Source organism: Daphnia pulicaria, chromosome 6, assembly GCF_021234035.1.
Source record: "Daphnia pulicaria isolate SC F1-1A chromosome 6, SC_F0-13Bv2, whole genome shotgun sequence".
Taxonomy (NCBI): domain Eukaryota; kingdom Metazoa; phylum Arthropoda; class Branchiopoda; order Diplostraca; family Daphniidae; genus Daphnia; species Daphnia pulicaria.
The window spans coordinates 8,350,838-8,375,938 of record NC_060918.1 but is presented as its reverse complement, the minus strand read 5'-3'; the positions used below and the strand labels follow the sequence as shown (position 1 = coordinate 8,375,938).

Genomic DNA, 25,101 nt, shown 5'->3' with positions numbered 1-25,101 from the left:
GGGATGCTGACCATTAGACCACCGGTGACATGGGAGCAGATGGGGAAACATGGGCTCGTATAGTATGGCCCAGGTATACCCCCCTTCACTCACCCCTCTCCCATGGGTACGCGCCACCCCCCCGCTCGACCCCCTTTCTGGCCGGCGTGGGCTGCGCGTCAGCCCCGTAAAACTCGAAACTTTGAACGCGTTTTACGGGCACTCCCGCTCATTTGCACACCCTAAACCATATATGAAAAATGATCAGCATAAAAAGATCTACAACCCTGTATTAATCGTTTTTCGATAGCAAAAAACTTGTCTTGGTAGGGAAGAGCCCCGGACTTTTTTTCGTTGGAATCGCCTTGCGATTCTGAGCAGAATAGACCTAGTCCGGATTTTTAGAGTCCTTTTCCGGATTACAATCCGAAAACGACCTCCGTAAAAATGGGGTATTTCGGTGCGTTTGAGTGGGAGATTGCTTGTTAATAAGAAAAAGTTTTTTTTCATAAATTTTTCAAACAAATTTGAGGTAAAAAATTATGTTTTTCAATTGATGGGGTATGGGCAAAGTTTTTTTTTTATTTAATTTTTTGGATTTGGATTTCTTATTAAGAAACACAACCCAATTTGAAAGGCCGTAAAAAAAACCTTACAGTGGGACAGACTAAGCTACACAGGTTTACTGTGTACCAAAAAAAATTAAAATTAATTTCACATCGCATGGCATGTATCGTTTTTTAACAATATTCCTGCATTCTGCATTTATTGTAGTTTAATCATTTGCGTGACATTTTGCGTGATTTCTGGAAAAAGAAATTTTCACTTATAACTCATAAAGTAGGGGAGACGGAGACCGGACCCACTTGGGACACCTTCGGGATTTCCCCCATATCTCCCATCCCCTTACGCAAAAGAGAGAATTTTTTCTGCAAAAACACGCGGAAATAATTCCCACACACCCTCGATTGTTTCCAATTTTATACCTTTAAAAGTATAAAAGTTATTGAGATTTTAATTTTTCGTGTTTTTTTACCAGACCGGGGTCATATTGGACAGATGGACTTTACCATATTGGACAGGGTATTAAAAGAGGGATAGGACGAATAAAAAATTATTAAAAAATAAGGAAATGCCTCTAAAGGGGGGCAAAATCTTTCATTTAAAAAAATTCGATTTTTTTTTAATGTCTGGTTTGCCGAAAGCTGATGTCAAAAATCAGAAAAAAACACTACAATTTCTGGGGGGCCCTCTCCAAAGCCATCACGATATTTCCGTGGTCGTGAAGAGTTACCATGATGCACCATGCAGATGAGTTACCAAGACACCGGAGTTAATGGAAGTGGAAGATACCTATCTTCCACTAATTCCGGATAACTCCAGAATTTCAAGTTCAATTTTTCAAAAGTTGAACTTTGTTTTCCTAACCGACTTGACCAAGATTCAAACCTCGGGCCTTTGGCATGTCAACCCGGGTCGCTGACCAATAGACTACCGTTGACATAAGCCGAAAAGGAAAGCATGAGCCGTATAGTAGCTAGCCGTCCATTAGCTTAGACATTGACTTATTAAATGCAACATGTGACCGCATGATAGAGCAGTGACAGGTGGTATGGTCATTAAAAAATTAAAAAAATTCAATTTATCAATTTAGTTGAACTTTATCTTTCGACTTAGTCGAGATTCGATCCTTGGTCCTTCGACATATCAACCAGGGATGCTGACCATTAAACCACCCGTGATATGACGGCTATGGGAAAAACATGGTACCGTATAGTATGGCCCAGGTTCACTCACCCCACTCTCCACGCGCCACCCCCCGCTCGACCCCCCTTTCTGGCCAGTTTGGACAGCGCGTCACTTCGTAAAACTCAAAACTTTGAACGCGTTTTACGGGCACTTCCGCTCATTTGCACACCCTAAACCCTATGTTAAAAATGATCAGCGTAACGAGATTTACAATCCTAAATTAATCTTTTTTTTCGATATTAGAAAAATTGTCTTGCTAGGGAAGAGCCCATTTTTGTCTTTTTCCAAGCTTCATGCAATATCATGCGAGCAAAATAAAAATCTGCTGTGCGAGGCACCCCTTCACACTGCAACGCGCCGCTAGGGTGTCGGCTTGACCCATACCTTTAGATACTAATAAGGTCTATTGAGAAGACTTTTTAAGAGCCCTGTCTAGTATTTTATTCAATAATATTATTCGGGGGATGCTATTGTCTAGAATTAAATTTAGTTTTAATTTTAATGTTCTATTGTCCTGTAATTTAAATTTTAAAAAATCCTAGGCGAACTATTGTCCAGGAGATTGAAATGGACAGGAGATTAACAAGAACAGGAGTTCCACCGTCTGCGTGCCCCTTAGTTTTTATTAAACAAGATTCCTTCGGTAATGTCCTTCGGGAATTTTTTTAAACGTTAAAGAGACAGAAAATCAAGGTTAAATAGTAGAAAGTAAATAGTATACATTTGGAAAATTCTGAGTCCCTTTATTCTCTTAAATGATTTGATTATCATTAACTAATTGACTAATAATCTGTCAATATTATGAGTGGTGCGACTTAGGTGTGGCGGAGGCTTCGCCCCGCCACCCCACGTCGCACTTCATGTTTAGATTAAGTTAAAGTAACACTTATTACTATAGTAACAATACAATTATATCATGCGGTCACATGTTGCATTATATGAGTCTTGGCTAATAGATAGCGAGCTACCATTATACCCATTTTTTTCCTTCCAACATTATAACAATGATGGTCTAATGGTAATCAACTCAGGCTGCCATTCGCATGGTTCGCGGTTCGAATCTCGATCAAGTCGGAAAGAAAAACTAAGTTTGTAATTTTTGAAAATTCCTCTTAATAAGCTTTCGGAGGTAAATGGAAGTGGAAGATCGGTGGTAACTCTTCACGACCGCAAGAAGATCTTGATGACCGAGGAGAGGACAGAGGAAGAAGGGAGATATGACCCAGAGCTTCAAAATGAATATAATCTAACAGTTTTAAAATGTTCCTCAACTTCTTGGTTGATGACTAACTGTTAAAAAAGGAGGCATAGAAATTTTACTTGGACAACCAAATTTATTAAAATCAAGATAAAAAATAGTAAAAAAAAGAGGTAATAATAAAACAAAAAGGGTTAAAAAAATAAGAGTGGGAAAATACAAAGTAAAAAGAAGAATAAAGACGAAATCGAAATCGAACATGAAAACCAAATCAAATAATTAATACTCTCCACTCCAATAGCAGAAAACTTGTTTTGTTAGGGAAGATTCGAACTTTTTTTTTCTTTTTGTTTACACTGCTGATCATGCACTGACAGTTGGAAGGTTACGCAAAAAAAGCGAATTCACTAACTAGGATTCGGCAACCAGCTAGGTAACAAATACGCAAATTAAATTTCTAAAACAGTAATAAAAACAAATGAAAAAATCGTTCCGCAATGTATCAAATTTTGACAGAATTATGTACAAAATTTGGTGACGATTGGTCATTCAGGGAAGAAACGTATAAAGGATTACAAAATGGACATTAAACCCTCTGAATTTCCCTACTAGCTACTACTACCCTACCCCCTATACCCCACACCCTATATTGTTAAGGACCTTCGTATATAAATATACCTCAGGGATAACTTAAAAACTATGCTAGCAAGAACATTGCGGATTTCTCCATTAGAGTTTCCGTAAAATTCTGCACAAAATGGTTTATACGGGGACTGGCTGCGATGCCTTGGTCACCCTTTTCCAAAAATTGTAAACCCCCAAAACCCCCAATTTCGGCCTCATTGAGTGGTGGACTCAGTGTTAAAACTGAAAGATTTCTTATAGAAAAAGATTTGCAACTTTTAGATAGAGAAAAAATTTAGGTGGCAGTGAAGTCTCTCGTTAAGATAGGACAATTTCGCTGTCCCAAATGGCCCCAGAGACCGTCCTCCACTAAAACACAATGTGGCACAATGTCACTTTTAGCTAGGAAAATTTTTTTTTTCCCAGCTCAGGAAATAACCATGATATTTTCATTAAACTTATTACAGTTAATGATTACACTACAAAGAATAAATTTTATAAAAATTTATTGTTTTTTTTTAAATCATTTTTAATAATTTTACCGTCCATTATGGCCCGGTGTCCCAAATGGGTCCGGTCTCCCCTACTTCAATCAGATCAGATCAGTCAGTCAGATTTTATTGAAATTTTTCTCAATGTGCGTCATATTAATCCTAAGAAGTAGGAAAAAAATATTTAAAAAATATTACGGAAAACTGCGATGGTCCATCTAGCCCCTGCTCCCCCTACTCAAGGACCAAGGGTAGTATTTTTAAAAACACTGCCTTGCGTTATAGTGTTTTAATACTTCCACGACCATGATAAAAGCATGGTATATGGGATGGTAAGCGAACTCCGGCAACACCGTCTAGTCTAGCGGCCAGCATTTTGAATTGCTGTCATCCACCAGAGAGCGAGGGAGAGCTGATATAAAAACATTATTCATTTAATATTTTTCATTCTATTTGATTAAAAAACATTTTTCATTTAATATTGTTCATTGCATTGTCCTTTCATTACTTATTAACGTTTTCCAGACTCGACCATCAGATTAACTTCGATTCAAGTTAGTTCTCGCCGAGTGTATTGCTGCAGACCATTTGCGGTCAATCTCAAATAAATTATCCTACAATGCACCGTGCAATGCGCTACAAAATTCGAGCATGTCAATGGAAATTATGTGACATAAATAGCTTGCCTCGTATTTGTTTTGGTTTTCACTGAGACCTAAATTCAATCTTTTTACCAGTTCAAATATGTACAAGGTTGTGTCCAAAATGCATACAACAAAAACTTGTTATTCTTTTTCTTCGTCAAGCGATCGAGAAAAGGAATGAAAGGCAACAATTGAAACATAAAAATACAGAGTAATGTAACATGTTTTCAACAGGTTTTTTTCATTTTTTGCCTGAAGGAACTTATTTTGAAATCCCCTTAAAATACTCAGAAAAAAATGCGCTGCACACGCAGGACGAATGTGGAAAGGTTTTTGTGAAATAATGAGAAAAATCAGCCATTAGGAATCGGCTCTTCCTACTTGAGTTCAACCCATATCTTACATTCATACAAGTATACATTGTCTTCAATGCACGTAGAATAATCACCATTGCTTCCACTGGAGGCCAACTATACAGTTGAATAAGTTAACTCAATAAAAGTTTAAATTCATTACTAGAAACTTTTTATTTTCACAGGAAATACTTGTTAAAAATTAATACACATTTTTAAAGTTATAAAACTATATGATAAAGATAGGAAATTAGAATCACTATCAATTTAAAAACAACAGTATTTAATATAGATGCATGTATGATTTCACGCGATTTCATAAAAAATTAAAAAAAACAAAAAATTAAAAAAATTAATATAGTTTACATAATGACAATTGCAAATATAAATCACTTTTTTAAATCAAAACATTGCCAATAATACACTGCAACTATTTGCAACATAGCTCAATAATAATTTTTAAATAATGTGTTGTTTTAATTTAGCAGTACACATCAGGTGTCACACAAAATCACGAAAGTTTTTGTCGAGTTGGCCATTCTGTCGTTATTGATTCTACTGTTGTCGGTCGAGGCACGCAACTGGCAAATCCACAACGGCATAAACTGGAATTCATAGGTCACGATATTGGGAAGGTCCAAGTGACAGAAGTTGAGTGCTTTAACAAGCAATCCACCACTCAAGCGCACCAAATCCACGGAGCTCTCTTTTTTCCCATTCCGCCATGGGACTTAAAAATCTGAAATAATTCAAGCATATCCAGTTTTCTACTCCGGATTCACCTGTTTTTGCATAATTTAAATATTTCTTGCCGTTCGGGAGATATTTAACGTTATCGTCTGTGTTTTTTCAAATTATTTGTTTTAACAATTTTGATCTTTGGTATCGCTTTTTGGGTAAATGCTAACCTTAAAAAAAAACAAAAATTCTCCCAAAAGTTTTCTTGGCCATCCCTAAATATGAATCCAAAAGGAATTTACATTCCGGATTAGATTAGCCGAGTTATTCCCAATCTAGTTAAGTGTAATTTTGACAAGTTTCCCACCCAGCCTAGTCGCCATTTTTTATCACTCTCCCTCGTTTTCCTGGCGGATTACAGCCGAAGCGTACGAGTTCTGTGCACGAGTTTCATATTGCTGGCCACTAGACTATATGAAAGGGCCTACAGTATGTCCCCCGGTCTAAAGTGAAGGCCAGGAAAGCGTAGCTTCAGCTGTCATCCGCCACTAACGCGTTTTTCCCTCTATTTCAAATTTTTCGTAAAAAAAATTGAAATATATCTGTAACATTGAATTTCAGGTACAGGAACATTATGCAATTCAGTCGATATTTTAAAATTCTAATTCCGATTTTTCCGAAAAAAATTTTACATGGCCGACATAGGAAACGCCGAAGAGTTAGAGTAGTCCATGGTTAGAGCATGAAGGAGGAAAAGAGGAGACGCTGCTATATATAGTGCAGGTGCATTTCCGTCCTTCCGTTTCAGGGCCATGATTATCCGATGTAATTTGTTTAGTTCAGAAATGAAATCCTTTAATAGATCCTCTACCGATGATGGTTTATGTTTTCCGTGATAATATCCGACGATAAAGGGAAGTCTGATTTTCAAAATGATTTCATTTTCTAAGTCTTCTGGTGAGGCAGATTTGCTTATTGAATTAACAAAACACAAAATAGGGATTACTTCACCCTGTTCGGAATTTTTTAATACGCATACACCGTCGATGTTGCAAGTTATTTTGTAGCGAATTAATTTATCATTCAGTGCTGCTACGTGGCCGCGTATGTCCAGAAAAGCTTTTTCCATTTGCAATTTCTCACTCATTGATTCGATCTAAAAAAATTGAGTTTTTTTATTGTTCTTATGTATAATAGACTAGCTTTCACCTTTTTTCGTAATGAGTCGTGAATGTAATCAGGGTGGTCTTTGTATATAGCTGCATAAGTAAATAGGTCGGCATTTTTGTAGACGAGATCAGGAGAATCACCCATCAAAGCATTTTCGAGACCGAAATGAATATATTTGCCCACTCCTCGTATTGTTTTTGGCTTAGGTAGAGAGCCAGGACGATTTCCTTTTTTTTTGTTGACTTGAACTCGATCTGGGAGCAGAATAAGGCATATTCCTCTCGATCGGTATTGGTTTTTCACGAAAGTAATCTTTTTTCAACAAACTCTCTCCACTGTATGGTAGTGAGTCGTAATCTGCTTCGGGTTTGTTATCTTTCAGCAGTTTAAGTAGAAGGTTTAACGCTTTATGAGTCTGGTTAGTTCCAACAGCCCAGTGCTGTAATATTCTTTTAAACGTTAGAACGCGATCTATTTTTTAAATTTATAATAGATTATATAAGATTCGTCAAACGTAAGTAATAAGTATGACTTGCCTTTGAGTGTTGCATTACGTATTAAGTTAATTGTTTCAGATAAGTCAAATTTTACTATGTTATCGTCCTCTGATTCTTCAGACAAATCCTGATTGCTCATCATTATGTTTTTACTTGCTGCTGCTGATCGGGTTACGTCATTCTAGATAATAAGATGTAACGTAAATATGGATAAACAAATATTGTAATCAAAGCTTGATAATATTTTATTACGTGATTTTTATCTCCATCAACAACATCTGGGTATAACAGTTCCTCATCATCATTGAAACTGGCGAAGTTATTTTGAAACATGTCTCTACTTTGTTCATCAGCTGTATCGTTGTTAGGCATATTTCCTTTGTTAGGTTCTTCTATCACTTTCAGTTCAAAACGTTTCAAAATATCAACGTCGGACAACAATTTGATTTCGCTATAAAAACGGGATGGCACTCCGTTTTCTTTCCAATCAATTATTATTCTAGCCACTTTACCACGCAAATCATTTTTATAATCTCGAGTTAACGATTCCCAAGGTTTTTTCTGTTTATTTGTACCAGTCACTTTCAAAATCATTTGAACTACTTGGTCACTAATTTGCCTTTTCAATTTAATCACTATTTCTTTATTGAAATCCATTTTAGGCAAATAATGGAGGCAACTAAACGCTCAAACCTTCTTGACAGTTCTGATTTCGTTGTTTTTAAATGTCGACAGTCTGACTTGTAATTTTAACTGAAATTGCAATCGTGAATAAATTCACGTAGATGTTGCCATATATTACTTGAATTTAATTACAGATTTGATTTGCGATCCGCCAGATGTCCAGTATTAGAGAAAGTCATATGATTGCAGACAATCATACATTCTCTTCGATAGAGAATCGGTAGTATCAAGTTATAATGCTTGATGACAGTTCACAAAGGACAGACGAAGACAATTCTGGTGAGTCCCATTTTATTATAATATTACGCTTATTGCAACGCAATTGTAAACGGCTATATCTACATATATTAATTAATTGTTATTTAGTGTTTAATCAAAAAAAATTTACAAATATTTTGAATTCCATAGACCTGGAATGAATGGATTAAGTTCACCTTGAAATGGGGCACGACTAACATTTGTCCAACAACCTGGGTCAAATGTAGATGAATCTTCATTTTTTGTAAGTTTCGTCATATTGTTTCTCTTTGTATGTTTTATCGAAAACCCAACTTCATTTACAGAAGGTTGGATATCCAAAGGATGCCTGGTATGGGGAATATGAATTCCTTGATCAGGATGTTTTGCAGTTTAAAGAAGTTCTTCTATTTTATGTGATCAAGTCAACAATTCAAGATCCAATAACATCCGAGACAAGCCAAACATTTCTCAAAATTCCAAAACAATGGTTGTCAAAGTGTAAACGTTATTATCTTTTTCCAATAATCAATTCTTCAGAACCTGAAACAAACCCTGAAAATTATTGAGCATCTGGGCTCTTTCAAACAAGTGTCTATCCAAACAGTTCCTTTATGGAGTGGAAACTAGCTGAAATTTTAAATCTAAATGATCCCAGTAATATTACATTATTGTTATTAAGGGCAATATATTTAAACTTATACATTTTTTTTTAGAAAAATTTAGAAAGGCTTCCAAGAGAGTTAAAACATTCCAGGCTGACCCAAAAAGTGTTTGGATTTCATCTGGAAGTGAAAATTTAAGAGGAACATCCAGACAGAGAATCCCTAAGAAATTTCCCGATTACGAGCTATCTGTCCCCGATTTTACTCAAAGTTCACGCCGACCAGGTTTGCTACAATCAATTGCATCATTTCTCGTTATTTTAACTTATAATACGACTCTTAATTTTTTTTTCTGAAGATGAACCAACAGAAACTTCTGAATTAGTCGTCGAAGAAGGTAATCGACAAGCGGAAATATATCATCAGCAACATCATTCGTCGTCTGTGACTGTTGAGGCTGCCGTTTCCGAAAGTCCCAGTCCAATTGTTTCATCGTCCGTCGTTCCAGCAGGTCCAATCCGTGCCGTTTCAAGTCACAACAGCAGCAGTTTAAACGTCAGAGGAATCGGCAATAATTCTACAACTCTATCCGTCGAGGACGGTCATCAAGGTGATATGCTAACGGAAACGTCTCTATCCGTCGAGGAGAGTCATCAACTGTCGACTGTGAATCAACTGTCATCTGTCGACTATGAATTAAACGGTATGGTAATTAGTATTGATTTAAACTGTCTCTACTACACTAATAATATCCTTTATTGATAGATGATTCCCGAACTATATCAATTCTTCAAAGCGTGAGACCAAAACCTTATGATCTTGGTTTTTCCGATGGATATCAAGAAGCATTCACGATGTTGGACGGCTTTTCTGGCAGATCGCCAACTCTTCCACCTAAATCTTAAAGACCAAGATTGAGTTCTTCTGACGAGAGATGTAAATATTTCTTTATTGATTTCAAATTCGAATGAATTAATTTTGTGTATTTTTAATATTCACAGGTGCTTGTTATGAAGAAGTCATGAATATGGCCAAGAAGATTAACGCTATTTTCAAGTTTGTTATTGCACAGGAGCAAAAAGAAAATCCTGCTCCTGTGCAAAACTATCACGACGTGATCGTGAAAAAATTTCTCTCCGTTGATGATGATGAAACTGGATTTAAAATGCTTATATACCAACAGATAAGCCGGAGGTTCTACCTAATATAAACAAACTTTTGGAGACCAATGATCAATTATCTATCAGCTTGGTAATTAAACGTTGTATATGTCGTTAGAATGTTTATGTATTAATTTTTTTTAAAGACTTTGAACCTAATAGATTCGTATCAGTCTGCTGCTTCCGATGTTGACGCCATGATAAGAGCTTCCCTTTTAGCCGTTCTCAGCGAGGCTGGATGCAACGCGATGCATTGGCGAAAAACTGCAAATCTAACTGGATTGAAAAACATGTCGCATGTATTGGCTGTGTTAAAAGGTGAAATATTTGACTAGGATAATTAGAACGTTATAACTAAATAGTGGCTTTATTTTTTTATTTAGTCGCAGTTGATGCATACTGCACATAAAAAAATTCATCCAGGTGTCGTCGAGAGATTTCCTTTTAAAAGTACAGGTGCTACGGAAAAACGTACCGCCGTATTCCGGAAAAAACTGGTTCCCTGCCACCGATAGTGGAAAAACATGGAGCTGATGGGGTAAACGAAGAGGACGAGTCCCTAGAACACGTCGTTAATAGTTTAAAAAATAATATCAAAAACTTTGTGATGTCCCTGTGATTATGTGCCATGTTTTTTTATTCTTTAACTTTTTGTTTGATTTATCTCATTTGTTGATACATTAAAATACATGACAATGATCTCATACTACTTTTTTTATTTATTATCAATTAATGAAGGCAATGCATGTTTATTAGGAACGTTTTGGAAATTAAAGCGGGTAGAATAATTTCAAAATGGGATATTTGTCAGTTTCGGGATGTTTGCCTTTTTCTGTCACGAGATGCGGAAGAGTACCGAAATATGTGAAAATTTAGGCTTTATTTGGGTTGCCACCGTTACGGACTTTCATCTGCTAGACTCTTGTCAAAACTATTTTTAAAAGAATGTTGAAGTGAAATTTTGAGTGTAGGGCATACTGTTTATATCGTTTAGAAAGAAAGTGAAAGTGATAATGACTTGTTGCATCATAGGGTGTAGGACAGGGTTAGAAACCAACAAGAAAACATCCAAATCCTACCAAACATAGCAGCTTTTATTTTCCAAAAGACTTTGAACTAAGAGGCAAATGGATAACTGCAGTTAGCCTCCATTCAGTTAAAAGAGAAAATTGGGCTCCGAAGCCCCAAAGCAGAGTGTGTGCACGTCATTTCTTGTCTAGTGATTTTCGCGTTGATAAAATAAATATTGAAGAAGAAACCATAAATACAATTGATGGAATGCGAAGCAGGCATTTACCACATGCAATACCATCTATTTTTTTAAAATTTAAATGGGCGTACTCGACACGAGCGCTGCCCAATTGTATTGCCAACATATAAATTCATAATATTTACAATGATACATTGGGTCGGCAAGACTGGTAGATACATAAGATTGGAGAAACTGGGCCTATCGGCCGTGTGAGTTCATGAAGGTCACCCGGTTACCGCTCTCTCATTTTTCGCATCTGCCCGGCATGGTTAGACCTTCAAGGCCGCCGGTATAGCCGAGAGAGAGAAGCACTCTGAAGCCCCCAATCCCTATCACACTCCGATCTGGGGAATCTGACATTAAAAGAGGAGTGTAAGTAAAAGAGGAAAAGAAGAAAGAAAGCATTGGAAATAAATGACATGGCGAACATATAATTACTTTCGTGTAAAATATAAGAAGCAGTATTGCTGGTTGCTGAAATCAGCTAAAAGACCCAAATGGCCTTACGCGAGCAAGGCTAAAAAGAAGCCTTTTGGTTCGAGAAATAAAACGCGTGAATTCAGCCCACAAGATAGGACTTTGAGGAATGGAATGCAGTGGAGGCGGCCACTGGGAGAGCTCAGCCATGGACTGTGTTTTAAAACCAGCTCGATCATAAAGGGGACAGACGAAGTGTTCCACAGACTCAGACTTATCACCACAACGACAAACAGGATCAGTAAGAAAGCCGAAGCTATATTGATGCGCATTTAAGGCGCAGTGAACAGTGATGATTTGCACCATCCAAGGTTTCAAGTCTAAAGCCCCAATTACCTGTGCGGATGCCACATCAAGAAAGAACAATTTAGTGCAAGTTGGCGCGGATGATAACCATTCCTCATCCCACTCAGAGCTTAGAGATTGAGTATTTGAGACCTGGCTTTAGCCACCGAGTAAAAATTTGGAATAGTTAGGCTCACTGGCATTTGTCTGGCAAGCAAGACTGCTGCCTTGAATCCGTCGGACTCCAAGCGCAGGCCAGTGAACACTGTAGATAAAGATTGAATAGAAACAAGCAATGAGAAGTTCTTGATTTCCATTTCATGAAGCCTCCTGTTAGGGCAGGAAAAGAAAGAAGCTGTAGGAACAAAGAATTCAAAGATTTTGTCAGACGAAGAGCATAAGAAATCATTAGAAAAAAGTAGGGCCGAGTTAAGAAGCGAAGAAGAAGCGTAAGCGCTAACTCTACGTAAAGAGCATTCTAGTGGGAGATGACCATAACTTGAGAAAGCCATACCGTCGACACTGAAACAGACCACACCGAAGCTACGGTGCTTGTCGTCGCAGAAGCAACCACATAAAAGCGGATCAACCTGTCATGAACAGGATAGAGAGAGACTGTACCATCAGACGGAATGGCTATGCGACTAAGATCAATATTCCAAGGAGGATGACTAGAGAGGTGGGGCTACGTAATCAGCTCAGTTCTTGGAGAGCACACAAGCAAGGGTAGCCTTTTATAAATGACACGGCGAGAAGAAGGTGAAAACATTTTGGCATGAGACTGACTCAGCAAAGCAACAGAGGCTAACTCAAAAGCCCTTGCCTTTACAGGTCGTAGATTGGAAAAAATTAGAAGGGAGAGCCTAGGTGCAGTTTTTAACGCTCGTGTAGCCATAAGCGCTACTGAGCGTTGGAAGGAGCGCAGTTTCTTAATCACACTTTTCTTCCAAAGAGCAGAATTCCAGATGCTACAGCCATATAAAAGAACCGGTTCAACCACAGTTTCGTAAAGAAAGAGAATCCTCTTTCTATCGACACCCCATGTCAGTAACAAGCAATTGTTAACAGAGAACAGAGCCCTCTTCGCCGCAGCACATTTTTGAATTGTATGTTGTTGCCAGTTTAACTGGGCATCAATAAAAAATCCAAGGTAGGTTACAGTTTGCGAGCAAGGGATCGAGAATCCATTAATGAGCACTTTGAAAGGGGGTAGAGGGGCAAAGTGACGAGAGAATAGAATGACTTTACAGCACTGAATGATTTAACATCATTTAGAGAGAGCTTGACTCCTTCCAGCCATCCATTTATAGCGTCACAAGCTATTTGAAGGTGAGCAATTGCCACTGTCGAATCCGGGTGTGATGCTATGATTGACAGATCGTCTGCATAAGCAATAAGCATATAAAGAAAAGGAAAAACGATGCGCAGAATGTCATCGATCATAACGTTCCATAGGAACGGCGAAAGGACACCACCTTGCGGGCATCCAACTTCCACTCTCTTTTCAAATGACGAACCATTATGAGACAGAATTGCACAGCGGTCAGCTAGGAAGCTGCTTAAAATTTTTAAGAGGATAATTTTGTGGAGGCCGTGCGGTTGAATGCAACCACAACGAATAAATAAACTTAAATAAATGGGAATTCAGTGACTTACAGTTTGTATTGGGAAACCAAGGAAATTACACTCAGATGAAAGGGGGGTTTCTTCGCGAGAGGTAGCCAGTGGGTGAAGAGGGCTCTCTCTTAATTGCTGTAACCAGGATCACACACTCGACCGACTGTCCTCCCTGGCTTGGGAGACAGACGAACTTGTCGGTGTCCCTCTGACGGTCGATCTGCTTGCTCCTTGCGGCCAATCCGCAACATTCGGCCTTTCCTGACTTTTGACGATTCGAAACACATTCATACATATCCAACTCCACATTTCGAGAGACAAAACATTTGAACACATGATAAAAAAAAAACACCAAACCAAACCCTACCCTGTGGCAGCTTTTAGTGGCACTGGAAGAAGAATGAATAGTATAGACCGGTATAGACAAAAAATAATTGTGAAAGAGAAGAAAGGAATAAAGAACTGGACGGAAATGGACGGATGGCTTCGTTTTCAAATGGAATTATGATGGAGGTATGAAGGTGAGGTGAAAGACACATGAATGAACAATGAGAGTAAATAAATGCGGACGAAAACACAGAAATAGACAAAAATAAAACACAATACAAGCCGTGGTCAATGCCGTTCGTATTCGTTGTGCCACCGTGGTGCTCGAGTCTGTCTCCCGGCCCTTGTTCTTTCCGGCTCTCTCGGCTGGACTGGCTGTTGCTCCTCCCCCACTGTCTCTGTAGCAGCAACTGACGGCAAATTCTCTTCCGGCTCTTCCGTGTCGTTAATGCCTTCTCCTTCCTCCTCTGTGTCAGAACTTTCTTCTTCTTCTTCGGAATCGTCTCCTTCGACATCCTCACGAGCGTGAAAGCGGCGGATTTGACACACATGAGCATTGAACATCCTAAACTTAGTTTTTTTTCGCCTCGCGGGCAAGTCCTCCACTAAATAAGTCGTCTCACACACTTTTTTCACCACTTGATAAGGGCCAACAAATTTCGGCAAAAACTTTTTTGTTTTACCCTTCTTGATCAATTTGCGTCGCACGAGAACAAGTTCACCGACACGTAACTCTTGCGTCACTCGGCGACTACGGTCTACACGCTCTTTCACCTTCTGTTGTTTCTCGATGATTCTGAGTCTTGCAGCTTCTCGTAGGTCCGCCACTCGTTTCGCAAATACTGCGTAAGGTTCCGGACGTTCTGGTGGCCACGGAAACTTGTTTTCTTGTGCCATCACTGGACGTCTGCCATAGACCATCTCAAAGGGTGTGATTTCGGTTGCTGACTGCCTCACTGTGTTAACTGCTAACGCTGCTCCTTGTAGTCTTACATCCCAATCCGTATGTGTTGTGTTTAAGTATGCTGCAATCGCCAAAGTTGCTGTCCTATTCAGCCTCTCGACAAGCCCATTGGTTTGCGGATGTTCCGGTGTAGCCGGAATATGGTCGATTCTCCACTCCGTCATTCTAGCGTCGAACTCTTTGGATGAAAAAACGGGACCTTGATCACTTACGAGCCTTTTCGGATGACTATGGCGATGGATGATGTTATCCTGAATAAATGGAATGACGTGGTCGGTTGACGTGTCTGGAACGGCTGCCACTTCCACCCACTTTGTCAGATAGTCGATCGCCACAATTACATACTTGTTTCCGGAATCAGTCGTTTGCAGAGGACCCAGATGATCAAAGCCCAACATTTCAAATGCGTGAGCTGGCGGTGGAATCGGTTGCAATCTTCCGACGGTTTGACCAACGGCATGCTTGTGCAATTGACAGTACATACAAGAAGAAACATATTTTTTTACACTAGCAAACATTTTAGGCCACCAGTAGCGCTTACTAACCCTTGCGAAAGTCTTTTCCCTTCCCATATGCCCAGCATGAAGATCATCATGACAACTTTTGAGAATTTTTCTACGAAGAACGGAGGGAACAACAAGAAGAAATTTCCTACCGGGACCAAAATTCTTCTTATATAAAACTTTCTTATGTACAATAAACTCGTGAGGTTTTCTACCGGGGTTTGGGTAACTTAAATCTAAACAAATTTTACGCAATTGGCTGTCCACCTGCTGGAGGAAGGCCAATTCATGCGGAGCATAGCCCGAAGGCTTATTACTTTGCAACACACAAATAACATGATCTGTCTCGCATTCCGGCAAGTCTCCGTCCGGATTGCGAGAGAGAGCATCCGCCATAACATTACTTGTACCTTTTAAATGGCACACCTCAAAATCATACTCCTGCAATGAAAGAATCCATCTTGCAAATTTACCGTTCAGTTCCTTTTTCGTATGCATCCATTTTACCACTGAACTGTCGGTTTAGACTAAAAATCGCCGACCATAAACATATGAACGAAATTTCTTCAGCGCCCAAACTAGCGCAAGACATTCTAACTCCTTAGCATGATACCGTGACTCCGCGTCTAACAACGTCCTACTTACGAATGCCACTGGCCGTGGCCCAGCACCATCATCTTTCAACTTGACGGCTCCTAATCCTAAGTTGCTCGCGTCCGTTTGAATAACGACATCTAATTTTTCATCGTAATGGGCCAGTACGGGTGTGGGTCAGAAGCTGCACGAGTTTTTGTTTGGCCGCTTCCTGCGTCTCCGACCAATTCCATGGCTCATTTTTCTTGAGCAATCTGTACAGTGGGCTGGCAACAGCCGCAAAATCTGGGATGAAGCGCCTGAAATAAGAGGCTAGGCCTAAAAAGGCTCGCAACGATTTAACATCTTTCGTTTGGAAATTAATAAGAGCTTGAACTTTGTCCGAATGCGGACGGGTACCATTACCGTCAATCACGTGACCCAAATTCTCAACTCGGGACGTTGCAAAAACACACTTTTCCACGTTAAGCGTCAAACCTGCTTTTTCTAGTGCCATAAGCACAAGCTCCAACCGCTCCTGATGTTCTTGGAAATTTCTGCCGAAGACGAGCACATCGTCCAGGTAGACAAGACACATATGCCACTTTAAACGCGATAGTACTTTGTCCATCAACCGCTGGAAGGTTGAAGGCGCGTTATTGAGTCCAAAAGGAAGGCGACGAAACTCGTAAAGGCCATCTGGAGTGATAAATGCTGTCTTGCACTGATCTTTTTCCGCCACTGGAACAATAGTTTAATAAATTAATTTCAATAGCCACTAGCTAAATCAAGACTTGAAAAAAATTTGGCGCCTGAAAGGCGATCAAACACGTCGTCTATTAACGGCATCGGGTATACATCTCTCTAGTTACTGAATTTAGTCTTCTATAATCTATACAAAAGCGGTGGCTACCATCTTTTTTTCTTACCAATACGACCGGGGCTGCCCAAGGGCTCGACGACGGCCGAATCGTTCCTGACCTCAACATTTTGGCCACCTCGTCCACAATTATTTCCCTTTCGTACCTTGAGACCCGGTATGGTGCTGACCGGACTGGTTTGGCGTCGCCGGTGTCGATTAAGTGTTCGGCCTTATCCTTCTTTCCGATTTGTCCATCTTCGTTGGGAAAACATCGCCAGCGTCGCTTGATGACAGACAAAAGATCGATGTTCTCCTCCTCCGATAAATTTTCACCCAACCTCAGCTTGTCCACCCATGATGGTCGCAGTGTTGTCTTTGACTCGTTCACCGTCGCCGTACAGCAAACCGGAAAATCTGCCTCCTTCACATCCATCACGACCTCTCCTTCTAGGTCGATGTCCACTGTTGTGATCAGGTCGCGTCGTTTGAATTGAAGAGGACTGGACTGTAGGTTGACGATCGGAATCATTAGTTTACCTTTCTTGATGTTCACTATTGTCGACGGAACCATCCACTCCTTGCCCGGATGAGCGCATTGATTCAGCTTCACTGCTCCTTTTCCGGTGAATTTTCTTTTTACTTTTGCGGCGACGAACATCATGGAGTCGCCTGGAATAAACGCCGAATCGATTAATTTAATTCCGAGTCCACCACGAGAACGTTTCGGTGCGGACTCGGCTTCATACATTTCAATCAATTCGTCTGACACACATAAATTTTCCGAAACAATTTCCTCAACTTCGTCTGCGAATCTCACCTTCTTCATCTTCTTTTTCCTTTTTACCTCCTCACACTTTCTACAATCAAAAATTTCCTCCTCTTCTTTCCCCATATTAATATCCGTACCCTTCCCTTCTAAAAAAAGTCTCCCTCCCTTTACAACAAGGTTTGCTTTACTGCTTACTAACCAATCTACTCCTAAAATTAAACAAAATGGCGATGATTTAATTACTGCTACTTCCGATAATTTCGTCTTGATACCTCCCCACCCAATAATTAAAGAACAAAATGAATCTACTGGCACAATCTTATTGTCTACACCTCGTTACTTATACCTTGTTTCTCCCGGTCTGAGCGCCATCTTCCCCAGCTTACTGGCCGTACCAAACTTAATGGCGCTACCGGAGGCCCCCGAGTCTACGAGTGCGACCACTTCACCAATTTTATCAATGATTACTTTAATTAAAGGGAGACAAGGGCGCCAAGGTAAAGAAGCGTAGCTGGTCAACAATGGCCTTGCCTCTAACGACCAGCGCTTGTGTGTTCCGGCCGTGTCGGACAATAACGAGCTTTATGGCCCGTGTTGTGACAGAGCCAACACTCCATCGGAGGCCTTGCTGCCCCAGGTGGACCTCCTCGGCCTCTTCCTACACTTCTACTTACTGTCAAGCTCTCCAATTTGGTCGCCAACTCTGCAACTAACTTCTCACTAAAGTTGTTGAACGCTGCTGCCAAATCAGGGGGCTGAGGTAGCGGAATATTCATATGACGATTGGGTGTCACATCTGATCTCGCTGACACACCTAACTGTTCCAGCTGCTGGATTTTAGCTATGAAAGCTGAGATATTTACTGGTGCTGCTGCTGTCATTGCGGCAACGTGTTCCCATTTAGCCAGGCCGTTGATCAGGAAAGGAATGGCGTCTTGTTCCGCCAGAGGAGTTGGTGAAAGGCGGCATAGCCAAAACTTATCCAGTGCGTATTCCATTCCCGATTCGTTTGGCTGTTGAACTCTGTCTTGAATTAGTCGATTTTAGTCTGCAAAAGACAATCGTCTAGAAAAATTAGTAACCAAAGCCACCGACCATGTGGCCCAATCAGCGTGCGTGTGGCCGGTCTGTACATGCCACAGGAGCGCCGTTTTTACCAAACGTCGGATTCCTACTTGCAATCTGTGAGCATCAGTCCAATCTTCTGAAGTTGCTACTCTATCTATATGATTAATAAACCCTTGAACGTCCTCATCCATACGTCCTTCGAACTTTGGTATACTATCAACTACTGCAGTAGAAGGTCTATTTACCATTGGTCCAGCAGTTACCAGATTCCGTAAAGCCGTGTTCTCATCTTGTTGAGTCCGAAGCGCCTGCAGTAAATCGTCGTGCTTCTGTTGTTGTAGCACTCTATCATTCGCTGCTGCTTGAGTGAAGGCCGTCAGTGCCTGTATGAGGTCGTCGTTGGTCGCCATCGGTGCTGGGCTCAATCTGGCCGAAAGACGAGATGGTCTTGTTGGTGACGGTTGACTGACAGCTACACTCCCTCCTGATGAACTCCTGAAGAAAATGGCTGGTGCCCGCGGAATAAAAAGGCAATAAACATGCGGCAACAATCACACAAAAGAAAATGGCACGGGGGCGTTTAACGAAGAGGGTGGGTGGGAGAGAAAAAAAAATGGCGATAATAATTATTAGACCAAAAAAAAGAAAAATCAAGATTAGGGCGGAGGGACCAAATATACAAAAAAAAATATTCGGCGTGGGAACTTTTGTGACTATCTCAAAAAGAAATGAGACAATTCAATGGCCACATCTCATCCCTGACACCAATTGTTGTGGAGGCCGAGCGGTTGAATGCAACCACAACGAATAAATAAACTTAAATAAATGGGAGTTCAGTGACTTACAGTTTGTATTGGGAAACCAAGGAAATTACACTCAGATGAAAGGGGGGTTTCTTCGCGAGAGGTAGCCAGTGGGTGAAGAGGGCTCTCTCTTAATTGCTGTAACCAGGATCACACGCTCGACTCAAACCGACTGTCCTCCCTGGCTTGGGAGACAGACGAACTTGTCGGTGTCCCTCTGACGGTCGATCTGCTTGCTCCTTGCGGCCAATCCGCAACAGTGACAAGATCTTTTAGACAGAGCAAGAGCAGCAATAATGGCAGGGTGCCAAGCAGAGTCGAAGGCACTCTTAATGTCAAGGAACGCGGCAGCAGAGAAGTGTTTGATCGCGAAACCATTTTCAACAAAAGACGTAAGTGAATGGGTTTCAGTAGATTTACCTGCCAGAAAACCATGTTGCTCCTCACTGAGCCAGTCGCAGTCGAGTCAGCGTGCCAGTTAAGACGTCCAAGGATCATTTTTTCGAGAATTTTAGCCAGATTGCTCCCCAAACCAATAGGCCTAAAGTTCTGAAGATAATCATAGGATTTTTTGTTTGGTTTGCCGATGATGGTTACCTTCACAGATTTCCATGAGACTGGGAAGAAACAAAGTAGAAGGCACGCATTTAGGATCGCAATAAGCCGAGCCTGAATCGAGGGAATACAAAGAATCAAGTGTGTGACCCTCTGTCCATTATTTCCAGGCGAGGAATCAGGATTGAGCGAAGAAACTCCAGAATTAAATTCCCAATCACTGATCAGGGGAACAGGAGTCGAGACCGGACAAGAAAGCGCAGTCTCAACTAAACGCTCAGTTTCAGCGTGAGCAGCCATGGACGGGCGTTTACTTGGAAAGAAGTGATCCGTGCAGTGCTCAACAATAACCGACGGGTCAGAGACCAGTTCACCATTTATAATAATAGTCTCAGGGAGAGAGATAAATTTGCATTTACCCGTAAAAGAAGACAAGGCTTTGAAAGTGTCACTATTGGATGCGGTTGTACGGTAACAAGACCATGAACGGTTTTTTTCCTTTCTTAACTTTCTTTGATAAATAGATTTGGCAGTTTTGTACGATGCACGGTTTGACTCACTTTTGTCATGGGACCAAACTTTAAAAGCCTTTCGAGTCTTCGTTTAAAGAGCACACAGCTCCCTGCTCCACCAGGGCAAGTTTTTGGCTGAAAAAGATAGGGGCGCTGTTCGAATTCTCGCTGCGCGAGCACACTTTACAATAATACTGGTTAGGGTCTCAATTTCGAGGATGACCGAGCTCTCAGAAGTAAGGTCCAAAGAACCCGACAAGGTCGAAAGCTGATTTCCCCAAAACTTATGAAATAGCTGTTTGTCAAGTCGTGCGACCTTAGGAACCGGTCGAAAATGAGGCTGGGCAAGAGGATGAACATACAAAGCAGTTTTGGATTCAACTTCAAAATAGAGAAAAGAATGATCGGAGGGAGAGGCGAAAGGAAGGAAAAGCCCTCTGGGCATTTTCACCAAGCCACCAGCAAGGGTAACATCCACAAAAGATGTGCCACCAGGAATAAATTCAAGATGTTGCTTGTTGACATTAATAAAGTTAAGCTTGTGCATCAAAACAAGAGACTCAAGATCCACACCTTTTGGGTCTGTACGGTTGGAATTCCACAATAGACTTTTAGCATTGGCGTCGATACCAAAAATAGAGCACGGGCTGGCGAGTTCAGTAAAAAGTTCATTCAAAGAATCACAGAAGTTGACCAGAGAAGGTCGTAAATAGAGGGACATAAAACGATAGGTTCCAAAACGGGAGGAAACCTCGATACACTCAGAGTGGTTGGCTCTGTGCATCAATTTGACACGACCAGAATCGGCAATGGTCTGTCGTAGGAGAATAGTAGCACCATAAGCATGATCTGAGGATAGGGCATGAAAAGCAGCGTACCTAGGGGGAACATTAGCCAGAGTCGGAGATGGACCGGAAATGGTGTAAGGCTCTTGAATTAACACAATGTCGATAGACAGGTCTGGCACTAATTGAGAAAGATTAGCAGACACAAGTTTTGAGTGGTAAAGGTTGATCTGCAGACAGCACAGATTGGTACAAAGGAGAGAAGAAGAATGCGTTGGAAGAAAATTGCTCTCCATTTACTAGTCATGGGATGCGCGGTATCTGTCAACAGCTTTAATCTGCGCAGGACACTGTTTATCGCCGGATTTACGTCGTCCATTACAATTGACACATTTCCACTCTTCCTTCGCAGCATCACACGCGTTTGTTCGATGTCTTCCAGCACATTTGCCACAAGCCAAGAGCTTAGCTGTACAGCCTTGTTGAAAGTGACCATATCTTTGGCACTTATAGCATCCTCTCACTTCTCTATGAAGGTCAACTTCAACAACCCGATGTGGCCCATTGTCGCAAAAGACGGTCCCTTTGCGCAAAATAATTTGTTTTGCCTCCTTAGAGATCAAAAAGATTTTTACATGTCCGATTTTGGTGTTAGGTTTCGTATAGATCAGCTTACAGACTGTATCTTTTTGGAAAACAAGGGATTACGGTACTCAATCTGAGCCTGAAGCTGCTTCAGATAAGAGACATCAACGAAGTGGGCAACAACTGGGTAATAGATGTTCAAAGGATAGACAGATTCAAAGATCAAGGAGCACTCAGCCTGCTTTTTCAGGACATTTGCAGCCTTGGCTGCCTCTTCCGTATCATTAAAAGTAATCAAAAGTTTGTTATTTCTTTCTCTTACGTTTTGGGGAACCAAACCGCTTGACTGAGTATCCATCATTTTCTCAACACTGACAATGTTTAGAGGAACAGCTGGTTTTTCACCTTTGGCATAGCTGGCTACAAGAACAGCACCAAGTACTGTCCCTGGTAGCACACTCACATCCATAATCCATCATACGGATGTCTTCATGTCTAAATCGAATCTCATCTAGCTACAACCTAAATAGGATATCACATGGATGCTCAATTTACTACGGCCTTATGCTATGTTCGTATAGATCTACATTTCTCATACGATCACGGACATCCATTTGTGACTAGAAATCAGACGCTTAACAGACAGACGTAACATGACATCTGGGAGATGTCCAAATTATCTTTCCACAGGATAGATAAGGACGACAAGGACTTTAAATTTTCATCATTTTAACTGCTAGAAATATTACAAAGCCGTTGATCCAAATACAGTTGAAATGTAATAGCATGTGATGTAGTGGGTAGAGCACTGAAGTACCACTCCAAAGAACGTGGTTTCTTGCCCACCGAGGAACGATCCTTTTTTTTTTATTTTTGCTTGAATTTAAGTAATTTGAAGACGGGTGTAAGCCGTACCCATTTTGGATGCCTTACAGTGCGACATTAGTATAGACATATGCAATCCTTTTGACGTAAGGTTAAGATATCTCACTCGGCGTATTAGATGGGCGACGTACATCCTATGGATAGAGGCCAGTGTTTCCTATCTTTTAAAAAGATAGATAAGATACCGATAAGATAAGATACTTTCGGTAATTTTTGTGTATCTGTATCTTCCTACAAAAATGTCATTAAATATCTTATCTTATCTGTATCTTTGATCAATTTTGCTCAAAGATACAGATAAGATACAGATACTTGCATTTTATCTTATCTATTGAATTTATCAGATAAGATAAGATAAGTTACTAAAGAAAAGTGGCGGATTTTGTTTTTTTGGCGCCACTTGTGGCTTTGCGTCACAAAATATGTTGTTTAGTATAACCTCAACGGCTCTTTCACATTCACAGCAGTCGAAAATTAACGTTTTTCTTTGTTTTTGGTCAAAATTCACAGTTTCACACGTGTTAACTGTTAAGTAAGTCATGGTTAATCTTAGCTTACACTCATTATTTTTCAAAAAGAATTTCAACTGTGACTTCACTGGTAGCAGCACTGTGAGCACTGGTATCGAAATACTATGTGCCAAACGAAACAGAAAAAAAAACAGATCTGTTTTTCTACTTTTCTAACCTCATGTAGTCATGTTTATCAAGTACAATGAACAATGCGAAAGTGAACGCTGCTACAATAAACTATAATAAACTTTTCTTTATTAGTAGAATTATATTATGATATAAAATTTAATTTTCTCGTTTTATTACCATTTGATCACTATGCTCACCATGTATAATAGAAAAAGTACAGAAATTCAGCAAACAACACTAAGCTGATTGAATGATTAGGCTACTAAACTTTGCTACGCTTTTTTCATTTTTTTAATTTTGATTTTTGAAACATATCTTTTTAAAGTATCTTGTATCTTATCGGTATCTTATCTTTTCAACTCATTTTTCCCAATACCTTATCTTATCTTTTCAAAAAATGGAGGTCAAGTATCTTATCTTATCTTTTTGGACTTAAGAAAAAGATAGGCGTGCTACCAGGGAAAGCACGAAACACGCCTTTAGTTAATTTGCGCTCTACATTTGGATTTTTTTTGCGACATAAAAAGGGATGGGGTAATATCAAAATTATAAAGTCTGTCGCAATAAAAAAAGGCGAATATTCGCTTTAGTTATTCGCTTAGGTTGAGAGAATTTTGGTTTAGTTTAAAATGGTTGTCGATGGCTTGCGGAAAGGTTACCAATCATCTGCTCGATGAAGGTCAGTTGCTTGAGAGATAAATGTCTTAAAGGCTGTTTCGTTTTCTTGACAATTAAGTTTTTGGCAGCTTCTATAAAACTACCTTCTATACTCCTGTTCCCATTATGACACCGAAGCTCAGAAATATAACCATTTAGATCCACTGAGAATTACTAGTGGCACGTTTCTAACAAAAAGTGCTCTGATTTCCGCTTATTTTGCGTTCTTCTGTGATGACAACTTTGTATTAACAAGCATAAGAAAAGGTATGAGGGGCAGGTAGGACAGAACCACTTTTAAAATTACTGATGACCTTGTCTACGAAAGCCAATTTGCTGTCAACTAACTCAGTTTTCAGCTTCTTAACAGTGCTTTCCAGTTCACTGATTCTATCAAGGTAGACAGAGTTATCCATCTCCAGCATGTGAGACATACAAGATTTGAGATGAACAATGAGATCAGATTTGTTTAGAGAGGATAGGCTCACTTGTGACAGCGTGTTAAGAAGAATGCTCATCTCATACTTTCCTTTCTTGAAGGCAGGTCAAGGCAGGGATGGTGACGAGGTAGGAGAAAGAGCTCTCTCTCCCTTGTGTCCACTTTACACAGTAGCTGTTGGCAAAGGAGTGCTGGGCTGCGAAAGTACGGTGAGGCTGTTTCGACGTCTCACCATCTGTCTTGTTTCTGGGAGGGGGGGAGGGGGCAGCCCCCACTGTTGCAGCATTTTGGGTTTGATCACTTTTAGCCAGCTTGGCACAGTTTCTTGTACAGAATTCTTGATTTTGGCAACAGAATCAGTTGTTTGTTTTGTACCTTGAGGCTTGATTGACAGCTGAATCATCAGCCAGAGGGTGGCAGCGCCACCACCAGCAGCATTCATAGAGGGGGGAAATCGATCCAGATAGGAATTT

The 25,101-nt window shown here is 40.3% G+C and overlaps 1 protein-coding gene across 4 annotated transcripts; it reads left to right on the top strand.

Annotated features, from left to right (window-relative positions):
• Window positions 1-7,434: 7,434 nt before the first annotated feature.
• Window positions 7,435-10,712, top strand: LOC124343064. 4 transcript variants are annotated; one of them, XR_006919115.1, is made up of 10 exons: window positions 7,435-8,126; window positions 8,202-8,346; window positions 8,476-8,569; window positions 8,631-8,961; window positions 9,021-9,194; window positions 9,280-9,612; window positions 9,675-9,845; window positions 9,911-10,160; window positions 10,216-10,387; window positions 10,453-10,586. XR_006919115.1 is itself a non-coding variant. In XM_046796181.1 (7 exons), exons 4-7 carry the CDS (start codon window positions 8,919-8,921, stop codon window positions 10,686-10,688), a joined length of 687 nt encoding a protein of 228 aa, XP_046652137.1. In that variant the 5' UTR covers window positions 7,470-8,126; window positions 8,202-8,346; window positions 8,476-8,569; window positions 8,631-8,918; the 3' UTR covers window positions 10,689-10,712. The 4 variants fall into 4 exon arrangements, 1 of the variants encoding a protein (XP_046652137.1); XR_006919114.1 differs by having other exon boundaries at window positions 7,442-8,126; window positions 8,223-8,346; window positions 9,268-9,612; XR_006919113.1 differs by having other exon boundaries at window positions 7,442-8,126; window positions 9,268-9,612.
• The last annotated feature ends 14,389 nt before the right edge of the window (window positions 10,713-25,101 follow it).

What these genes read in the sequence shown, in the direction of transcription:
- LOC124343064 (XM_046796181.1), top strand. Translation starts at nt 8,919, where the DNA reads ATGGAGTGGAAACTAGCTGAAATTTTAAATCTAAATGATCCCA. An exon ending in TTTAAATCTAAATGATCCCA is followed by an intron (nt 8,962 to 9,020) that starts GTAATATTACAT and finishes ATTTTTTTTTAG; the next exon opens with AAAAATTTAGAAAGGCTTCC. An exon ending in TGTCGACTATGAATTAAACG is followed by an intron (nt 9,613 to 10,563) that starts GTATGGTAATTA and finishes TTCCGGAAAAAA; the next exon opens with CTGGTTCCCTGCCACCGATA.